The 11,644-nt window shown below is 30.3% G+C and overlaps 1 protein-coding gene across 1 annotated transcript; it reads right to left on the reverse strand.

Moving 5' to 3' along the window:
• Positions 1-152: 152 nt before the first annotated feature.
• Positions 153-7,122, reverse strand: LOC111038345 (twist-related protein-like). The gene is made up of 3 exons (XM_022321390.1): positions 6,359-7,122; positions 4,438-4,758; positions 153-456 (listed from the first exon to the last, which is right to left on the reverse strand). Exons 1-3 carry the CDS (start codon positions 6,687-6,689, stop codon positions 344-346), a joined length of 765 nt encoding a protein of 254 aa, XP_022177082.1. The 5' UTR covers positions 6,690-7,122; the 3' UTR covers positions 153-343.
• Positions 7,123-11,644: the final 4,522 nt, after the last annotated feature.

Genomic DNA, 11,644 nt, shown 5'->3' on the forward strand with positions numbered 1-11,644 from the left:
GACCACGGTCGCGGACGAGGTTTTGCAGTAATCGAGAAAAAAATTGTCCACACACGAATAGAAAAAATAAACTTAATAAAAAAAAATATATTTATACACTGGTGGCTTTATGTACATAAAAATAATAATAAAAAATAAAAATCGATAAAAAATATCTTAACGTTTAAAAAGTATAAAAACTAAACATAAATTTTAAATTAAATATATATAATATATACTAAATAGGTACATATATTATATGTGTATATGCAAAACTGCAAAAGGAAATACTTAGATGCATATCAATACGTTTCAATGTACAAAATACCCCCTCCCCCCTGTGCTCACTTAAATGTAAAAATTATTATTCCTGATTGACGTTGTTCCATTCGCCTTCCATTCTCCACACACTAAATGCGTAACTGAGTTGTTCATGAGCCACGTAAGTGCAAGATCCAGTACCGGAAGATCCTTGTTCTAGAAAAAATAAAAATGATATTAACATCAACAATTAAAGAGTAAAGATATAAAAACTAAAAATCCAAACACTCAAAATGCATTTAAAAAATATGAAATTTTAATTAAATTTTTTATAGATTTTGTTGTAATCGTCTTATGTTTATTTAAATACTACTTTTTGACTCGTGTTTTAATTTATAAACATTAACTTAAATTTAAATAAGGTATTTACAAACAGTGGTCCACTTTAATTTGGGTGGAGGGTCGCAGAGGAAGGAGTATCTCAACTATTTTTTTTAAAGTGGAACGCACAGTACATTTTTACATTTTTTCATTTTTTTTTTTAATGTACAGGATACCAGATATCATGTCTAATTGATTTTTTCATTATTAAATATTAATAATTATTGTGATTTATTAAAAATTATATTGGTTTTTAAATTATAATCTATATTATCAGATAACATTGTTATCTTATTAATCGTTGGGTTTGAATTTTATTTTAAAAGGTCAAGTCTGAAAGTAAATAATGAATTACCAATTTACTAAATAATAACCGGTTTTTAATCAAGTGATTTTGGTTTGTTTTAAAATTGATTAATTTTTGAAAGTAATATGTAGATTTTTGTTTTATAACTAATTTTTTTTGGACATTTATAAATATTATTTTTTATGCAATAAAGGGACGTGCCTGATGGGAGGGGGGCATGGGTTAAGTCAATTTATAAAAATTCATAGTTCCCTATCATTGACGCTCTTTTTTAAATAACTAAGCAGAGTTTCCCTACTTTGTCAATTCGAGCACAGTTTACAAATTTAAATTTACTATAATTTTAACTATTATTATATAGGTGAATATATTTTAATAATCATAATGAGTGCATATACTGACTAGTGACTATTACCTATATATTACCTATATCTTACATAATCGCTATAATTATACAATATATTTTATTTGAACTTTTATTTTTTATTAGCTTCTATGATGTATAAACAATACACAATATAGTACTAGCCATAATCGTTCAAACCATTAAAATATGTAGTAAAAAGAGTAAGAAAAACTAGAAGTATATATTTATTATTTTTTAATAATTTTTCTGTATTTTTCAAATAAATATTATTTCCATAGTTCATATAGTATGTGATTTACTGTTATTGTTATTATTATATTATTTACCTATCGAAACTATTCCTTTAATTTGGACGCATAAACTGTTTACCTTATCCTAGCTGGTTACACATTATAAACAAACAAAATAACTTAAACGCATTAGTATGTTTATGGGCGAAAACAAAGTTCGGATTAATGCCAGATATATCAAGTTTATTTATGCATTGCATTAATTTTAAATCATAAATATTTTTAGTGCAGGTATTGGTAATACCGTATTAATGTACTGTTCCGGATACAATTATTTATTGAAAGAAACCATGTAGGTACAGTGATTTTCTCAACAATAAATTATTATTTTATTGTACCTATATTATACAAAGTAGGTATACCCAATGCGTGAGTAGACTTGAATTTTGGGAGACACTTATCACAGAATTTTCGGGTTTTTTTAGCAGTTGAATTTCACGAAACTAGGTACACTGACACCGATTTTTCCTTGAGCTGAGGTACACTAAGAATAATTTATTTGTTATCAAAAACACTAAACAGTATTAACAATACATAAATTAATTAAAATATTAATTTCTCGTAAATATATAAAATTATGTAACAGTATAACACATTTAACAATAAAATGTTTGCTTTAAACGTATAATGTTGTTTATATTATTTATATAATTTTTACATATTTAAGTTGTTGTTTAGGCAACAGGCTCTTATCTATATACATATAGGGGACCACACCCCTATTCACTCATCAACAGCCAGAACAAACCTCTGGGTCTAGACACTTGCAATTTTGTACAGTGGTTCCTTAAGCAATGTAGGGACGCACTAAGAAAGGATTTTTCAAAATTCGACCTCTAAGGGGGTAAAAGGGGTTTTTTATTATAATATAGCTATATAATACACACGGGCAACGCAATGACGGGACAGCTAGTATATAGTTATATACCTATTTATATATTTGCACACTGCTAATCTATGTTCTTTATATTATATATTATACACAATATACATAATACATATCTACTAAACTCAACTTAAGTAGACTGTAGTAGACATGCATTTGTTACAGTAAATGTATTGCAATGTTGAAAATGTATATTGTTATTTACTTTCATTTTGTTAATCTTATCAATATTATATTGATACTTGATATAATATGTTATTACTCAGATACTATTGAAGTTTATATATAATATTATAATAAATAGGTTACTTGTCGTTTAACAAAAAATTGTATATTTTTCTTTTAAATATTGACGATAAAAAAAATTATTTTAACAAAGGTGGAAGTTATATTTAATCCTTATATAGTTGTACGTCGTACCGTGAACGTTATATATGAATCGAAAAACACGGAGATAATAGTTTAGTCTATAGACTACCTACTCCAGTATAATATAAACTCCCTCTAAAATCCTAAATCGTGTAAAACGTGACTTTTTCTTGTTTCACAATAATGGACCGCATGCTGTAGTTTTTTCCCTTATTTATTATTATTTTGTAAATCGGTTATGACAGTGTAGGGACGTTGCCGAAACAGATAATCCTATTGAACAACAACTATACACATGAATGTTGAACTTGAATATAACCTCGAAGATTAGACCCTATGCCCAATAACTTAAGAGGATACCCAAACGTATATAATAGTGGAATTATTGAAAACTGAAATGACAAATTACATCCGTAACACAATTAAAATAATAATGACAGTACTGTTTCCCTTGAAAAAGTGAATTTTCCCTATACAAATTAAAAAAAAATGATACTGGTGTCATCAGCGTTGTACCTATATTGTAAATTATTATGAAATTTTTGTATAAGTGCCTATTTATTATGTATTCGCCATACACGGTGCCTATAGTATATTAAAAAAAAATATATCTGAATAATATATCTGATAGCGCTTAAGTTTTATAATAATATAATAGTAATAAAACATAATCTTTAACTGTATATGTCTTGATATTATACATGCATTGTAAAATAATTATCATAATATTGTTAGTACTTTTTTTAAAGAACACTTAAATTTTTTCAAATTAAATCATTATCTTAAAATTTGAATTAGTTGATATTTGTGAAACGTAAACACTCTACTGTTAAGAAAATGTAAAATTGTTTTTTCTTGTGTGGTAAATATTCAAAAATTGAATAGGTATAATCAAAATGATAGTCGATAAAATAATCGCATTTCACTAGTACAGAATTATATTATGTATATTGTATCCATTACTGTACCAATATGTATTTTGTACCTTCATTATTATTTAAGCATACCCGAAATCAATAATTTAATCTTTGTCAAATAACCTTTTGTCAGGTACTTACAAATATAAGAAATTATAATTTTTTCTGATGTTATACTTGGGAAAATGAATGAACAACTCGATTGTTTGATGTTTTAAAGATTAGGATAGGCTAACAACAGTATAGGTACTAATTATAATAATTATTAATATTATCAACAAATTATATTTATCCTGACGTGTATTATGATTTATAAGCATCCAAAGCCATGATTTTCAAACTTGTAACCTAATTAATATTCAAGTTATTATCGGCCAGTTGTTTTTTATTTATGTATAATCACTGTAAAATTGTGTGATTTTTGTTTATAAAAGAATAATGCACGTATCGGCTAAACTCAAAAAAATGTACCTAGGTGTATAATTTACTCCAATACATTTTCCCTCCATAACTGCAATTAGAACTCACAACCACCTGTATAGAGAACCTCACGCCCCTGTTTAAAGTCTCTGGTGCGGTCTGCTCTCAAATATATTCCCTCGCCACGGTGGCACGGTACATGGTAGTAAATATATACCCCAAATTATGGTAGATAATATATAAAGTGGTAACACACTCACCGATGGAGTGCTGAGAATCTGAGTCCATGTGTCCTACCATGGGCACTTCGTCCGTGTTGGCTTTGTGCAGCACTTGGTACAGGAAATCAATGTACCGCGTGGCCAACTTTAACGTTTGGATTTTCGATAGTTTGTCAGAAGGGAGCGTGGGTATGATCTTCCGGAGAGATGCAAACGCTTCGTTTAGACTCTGTGTCCGCTGCCGTTCTCGTACATTGGCCATCACCCGTTGGCTTTGCATCTCTTCTGGCGTCTGCGGAGATCGTCTCCTCGATTTCAACGGCGTTTGGATTTCTTTCGATCTGGACGACCGTTTCTTTCCTATAATATGAAATATTCCTGGTCAAATAATTATGTATTGTTCAACATTGCACTCGTAAAAATTAGATTCACTTATAACAGTACCTACTGTGGTGAAAATATTTGGTATATTATTCCAGTATAAATTATAATAATGCCTGCACTGTCACCGTTCTTTTATGGATCTATTTTGACCGTGTGCAGTAGTACGGGTATAGTTTGTCAGTTATAAGTTATATAATCCAAACACACCGTTTTTAAAAAATGTTTTCATTATTCTATTGTAGCAATTTCGGACTCATATACTTAAGGTTAAGGTTAAAGTTAGTCTATATAGACTTATTATACTTAAAGCTGTAGAGCATATTATTTATGCATATTCTAGTTATTTACGTAATTTCATTTTTTTATGCGTAAATCATAATAATCTATTAAAAATAATTATTTAAAACAAAATATAATATCCAGTAATACATTTTTTTAGTTGGTTAGTTTATGTTAGTTTTTGTATTTGATTTTTCGGAGGATAATTAATTTTGCCGCCTAAACATATTTAATATACGCTTTTGCAGATAATAGATATTCTAACAATAAATAATAATAATTGACGTAAAGTTGATGGCTCACACACCTGCAATTCGCACTCTGCAATGTATAACATATTTTCATAGAATATGTATAGCATTGTGTTAATTCCAACTTAAATAATACAAATGCAAGAAATAAATAAAACAAAATTACTAGAAAACAAATAATTGAAAGCTCAAAGCATTATTATCAAGCTCGTATAATAATTAGTATTGAATTCAATAGGCATTATGTTTGCTTTATACAATTAATACATCCAATGAATGTTTTAATGTAAGTATATTATATATATTAATGTACTACCTATCTAATAATACACATAACTGTAATCAGAAATACTTAATTTAGTTTAAGGCGATGTATTATGATTTGGAATTTATGTTTTGTTTTGATTATTTTACTATTAGTTTTATAATTCAGTGATCTATAATAAAATACACGACAGTGAATTAAGATTATATTTAATAATATTAAATTATATTACATGTATGCAGGTAGTGGTAAACTCTTATACAGCAAACTTAAATCAAAATCCAGCCCATTTATTCATTATGAGATTCTTTAAATCAATAATATATCATGCTGCACATGCGATGTACCAACAAGATCTGTATACGACTATTGATTAGATATGGCTTACACATACAAAGTTACAAAAGTTAATGTTTTTTTCTTAAAGTATGATACTGAAATTCTAAATGTTTAAAACTTTATAAATATCCTATTAATTAATAACAATACATATGCTTTAAACACATGCACAATTGGCAAGGTAATAAACGAGGTAAATATTATTTTTTAGTAAATATTTTGAGAAAAAAATTACAGCTATGCGGTGGCCGTTTTAATAAATTTTACAATAGAATTTAGTTTTGACGTCGGTACCAAATTTCAAAATCTTGTATGTATAATAATACATATATATATTATATATATAAAATATATGTATACAATGTAGTCGCTATATATGAGAAGTACTGATATATTTATATAGCTGTTGCCTGTTGATATTATGTAAAAATATATTATGTACCCTTTTTCGGTTCCACCGTGTCGTGTTCCAAGCCTGGTGAACTGTTGCTACCACCGCCGCCACCGACTCCGATATCGCCGCAGCCGTCTCCACCACCGCCGCAGCTGAGGTCTCCGCCGATTCCGATTCCACCGCCACCGCCATCTCCGCCGCCAACCCCGCAAACGTCGTCATCGTACTCGGACTTGACCACCACAGATCCGTAGTCACCATACGGGTACATGATGGGTGCGTTTGTGAACTGCTGCAAATCTTGTGGCGTGTGCCAGCCGTACGGCGACATGAGGTAATCGCCGTTGGGCTTATACGCCGAGTCCGAGTCCATCATCATTTTGCCGTTCTACGTATATGATTGGCAACTATAGGTATACTATACCGCGAAATCAACCCTCGTGTGAGCAATCTATAAAGGTAGGTGGAAATTATATGTCGACGGAGATCGAAACGACAGTTATGTTACAGTTATAACGCGCGGGACATCGGTGCAGATGACGTGTGCTGAGTGCGGAGGATAACGTACGGATATGACATGCGTGTGATTATACTATATCTAGTGAACTCCCGAAGGAACTGCAGCAGTCTACGACGACGACAGCGACGACTATAATATTATAACTATTGGATCCCGACGATCGAGAGAGAGATATGGCGGGCGAGTCCTTGAACGTGCTCTAAATTAAGAACTGTATGTGGCGGGGTGGGGGAGCGTCCCGCAGGGTAAGACTTCGACTGTATACGCGTATATTATAATATATATAGTGAATACCCCCCACTCCGTGAAAATATATATATTATATTATTTACCAGTGTATGTGTGCGTGTGTATATTGTAATGCCGACCGGTGTATATACATTATACACACTGTACGCAGCAGCAGCAGCAGCAGCAGCGCAGCGTATACTCGTATATATTATATACATCTGCGCGCGCGGGAGGAGCCTCTCTCGGACCACGGCCGTGATTGATGGCCAACGATCGGGACACCCGGCTTCTATCGTATCTTGTCTGAACGCCGCCGCTACCCTTAGGGACACGCACGTGTGTGTATATATATATATATACATTCATACATAACGATGTGCGTGCGTGTGAGTTTGTGCGCACACCCCCGCCGCGACGCCATTCCAACGACGACGTTATAATATACCATGTTATATATACCTATATATAACATTGCATAGCCCGAGACAACTTCCTTTTCGTTGTCGTGCGACGCCGCCGCCGCCTCCGCCGCTACTTCACCGGTTTACGTTGTGCAATATATAGGATGCCAATTGGTTCCTAAATCGGATGACCCACGTTTCGTTTTCTGCTTCAGCTATATAGGTCGCTTTGCATGCAACAACATTGTAATAAGTACCTACCTACAATATATTATAATCCTACCTAGTATATATATAAGGCTACTGAATTCAGCTACAGAAATCAGCCTTTCGGCCCCAGACGATATCAAAAAACATAACAATATAGGTATGTGAGGATAATATTGTTTATATTACAATCATATTGCGCAACCACTTAAATTAAAAATGTAGTCAACAACGCTGATCGAAAATAAACTCGAGTTAAATTAGTCTTTGATTGTGTATGGCACCCTTCGCATAGGTAAACAGTGTTGAGAAAGGGGCGAGGTAGTGCACTCAGAAAAGCCTACATGTTTGCGTGAATGATTGTGAACAAAATGCAATATAGTTTTACTGATATTATATGACTACGATTCTTGATTCCTGATAACGTGATATTGTTATAGGTATATTAAGTAGTAATATATGATATAGGTATACATATTATTTAATGTAAAAATATTAAAACGATTCTGGCTTTATTGTAAATCACGTGCCATATTCTCATACCACGGAAAAAACGATTTTGACAGTAAGAATATAATGTCAAAAGTGTTATTGCAGCATAATAGACTTGGACGATTATGGCTGTAGTTGGACTAAAATAACTATAGATTTTATCGTTTCCGACATTCTCATTACTCATACTTCCATCCTGTGTATAATGTATGAAATTAACAAAATTATTTATTCATTATCTATATTTATATCTATATCTATACTACTATATAAAATGAAGTCGCTTTTTTTTTGTTCGGGATAAACTCCGAAACTGGCGAAACTACTTATTCAATCGTCGTGCAATTTTTTTTAAATTAAGAGGACATCACAGAGGAGGTTCAAGGCAAAAATTTAGTCCGCTAAAGTTAGTAAATAATTAGTTATTATTAATTAAAATAAATGTGTAAATTGGATATCTATACCTTTTTAGTAAGAAATAGTCGCTGGCTGAAAATAAATAACAATCAAACTCGACAACCAGGTATAGATTTCCGTATTTATTTTGACATCGCCGTACGCTGATATTATTTTCGTTGTATGAACTGTGTAATAGTTTTCTAAAAAGGCGAATTCAAGCAACGAATGATAAAATAAATATTAAAAGTTTCTGTAATTCAGTACCCACTATAACAAAATTGATTCAAAACGTGTACCCAAACATTCAAAATATATCTTCTAAATCATTGAAATGGTTTCAAGAAAGGGCCATTTTGTCACCAACAAATGAGCAAGTCGAGAAATTAAATGATTTGATTATATCTACAGTTTTAGAAAAAGAAGATGCAGTCCATTTCCCAACTGAATTTCTGAACTCTGTAACGCCTTCTGGAGTAGAGAAGGTAAAGTAAGGTAAAGCCTTTTCTTTCTTCTCCATTACTACAAATCAAGGCATAATATTAATAGGCTATGGTAATGGAAAAACTGTTTTAATACCAAGAATACCAATTATATTACCCTCGGATTTAAAAGTATTCAATTTCCCGTTAAATTATCATTTGCAATGACTATAAATAAAGCATAGGGACAAACACTTAACGTTGCTGGAATCGACCTAAGCATTCAATGTTTTCTCACAGTCAACTATACGTCACCCTGTCACGTGTGATATCCAAATTTAATTTGTATATTATTGCTCCCGATCCATAAAAAGTTGATAACGTTGTTTACAAAGAAATTGTTTAAATCTTTGAATTATCAAAATACTGGCATAATTCATCTTTGTTCCATCCATAGTTATACATACAAAATGTACATACACAATTTACATACAATATACATATATATTTACCACTACATACAAAATAATTTTTTTTAAACATTATGAAGAATTCGCGGTGGCGACGCTAAATTTATATGGCTACATTACCACGAAGACGTGACTAAGAGTGATCTAAAATAAAAATAATTATTTAACATCCAGAAAATAAAAAGCAATTTAATATCTGACAAATCTTGCAATAGCGAAGCATTGCCGGGTCAGCTAGTATACGTATAAAGAAGTAAATTCGCTATATGTAATATGTATACTATATGTATTGTGAGTGGTGTATAAGTACAACTAGGTGATGGAAGTGAAAGCGACCCTTCCAAAAATATCTCGGTCTATAAAAAAAATAAGAATAATACGTGAGGTTATACTCACCATATAGGTATTCTAATTCTTTAATATTCATTGTTTGTTGGTTTTTTAGGTTTCTATGAGTGGAGTTCTATTTTCCCACTAATTATTGTTCTTGATTTGAGCGCGTCTCTATTTGTCCTTTGTATTGGTTCCCAAAAGTCTAAAATAAATCCTGCAGTCTTGTATACGAGGTAATTATTCAGTGGTAAACTGGTGTCAATTGAAGAGAATAAAAATGGGAAAGTAAACAGGATCCCACGATCCATATATATATATCAAGATTTACACAAGATTCATATCAGGATTTCTAATATACACATAGGTATGCACAGACTACAGACTGATCTAAACATATAAGGACTTATGTATAATCGGTTTATTCGCGTTGTATTATTATTAGGTATTCTAATGTTATTATATACAAAAGTCGGTCTAAGATTACAAATTATATATCATTATAATAAATTGATATATGTATATCATAATTCATAATACCTACCTATATCTAAATATAGATTAAATAATATTTTTTAGATGTTCTACAATGAACATTTTTATTTATTATAATACCTAACTATAACTTTTGTCTAATTTAACACTTATATGCATATATAATAATTAAATAATAGGTACAATATCATTATAGGTATTATGCAGAAAGTTCGTGATATTGTTTGCTCCACGGAAAAAATCAACAATCAAGCTTAACCGCTGCAACTAACAGATATGTGCATATCCACAAACATCATATTATACGGGCAAGCTATATATTAAAAAAAAATATTATATACTTTATATAGTATATACGATCGTCCGTATAAAGAGAAAATACATGGACACTTCAGAAAATTGAATAAAATAATAACAACATTTATCATCACACAAATTGTAAATTTAATTTTAATGGCGGTAGAATTAAATTATATAATTTTCTTTCATAGATAACCTGATATGTTTAAAGAAAAATCTAATCGTTTCATTTCACCTCGCAGTTCCAAGTCACCTCGATTGACGGCATGTGAAATAAATTGGTTATCGTATCAAAATTGTATACATGGCATATGTGATATGCATGTCCTTCATTTGTCCCATTGTAACAACAAGACAAGGTAACACACTATATTCTTTACTGAACCACTCAAGGGCATCCAAAAAAATATAAACCGGGGGGAGACAATATCCAAAATTTTTGATAACACAGCCTACACAATTACTTTGTTTTTACATGCAATAAAACAATTAATATTAACCAAAATGACAGGGGAGTCGAGTAATTTGATAGTTAAATATGTTTTATTTTGAATGTTATGGTTATGAGGAGGTAATTGGATAATATATTATGATATATTTGGTTTATGTTTTTATACCTATAGGATGCTAGTATATTGTAATATTGTATACGTATATATAACTACTTGAATGATGTATAGTTAATACTATAGACAAGCTTGTACGAATATACCATGTATAGGTACTATATTATAGTTATAAATTTAATTAACTTCAATTTTGAATAAATGAAATAACAAATAATTTATTTTATTCTTTCCTTTTTTTTCTATAAATTAAACTATAAATAGCTTTTGTATTATTAATTATTATGCAGCTGTTTTATTTTTTATAACTATATAATAATATCGTATTAATATTATATACTTACCTATATAAGTGTACAACGTATTACTATTACGTAGGTACCTAACTTATATTTTAACTTTTAATAATTTATAGTAATTAAGTAAACAAATCTATAAGCACTTGTCATATTGTCTTAACATTTTAATTTTAGTCTGTTATTCATTATTTTTTAATTTTATAGA

Source organism: Myzus persicae, unplaced genomic scaffold (assembly GCF_001856785.1).
Source record: "Myzus persicae strain clone G006 unplaced genomic scaffold, MPER_G0061.0, whole genome shotgun sequence".
In the NCBI taxonomy this organism is placed as follows: domain Eukaryota; kingdom Metazoa; phylum Arthropoda; class Insecta; order Hemiptera; family Aphididae; genus Myzus; species Myzus persicae.

What these genes read in the sequence shown, in the direction of transcription:
- LOC111038345 (XM_022321390.1), bottom strand. Translation starts at nt 6,689, where the DNA reads ATGATGATGGACTCGGACTCGGCGTATAAGCCCAACGGCGATTACCTC. An exon ending in CACGGTGGAACCGAAAAAGG is followed by an intron (nt 4,759 to 6,358) that starts GTACATAATATA and finishes TTCATATTATAG; the next exon opens with GAAAGAAACGGTCGTCCAGA. An exon ending in AGATTCTCAGCACTCCATCG is followed by an intron (nt 457 to 4,437) that starts GTGAGTGTGTTA and finishes TATTTTTTCTAG; the next exon opens with AACAAGGATCTTCCGGTACT.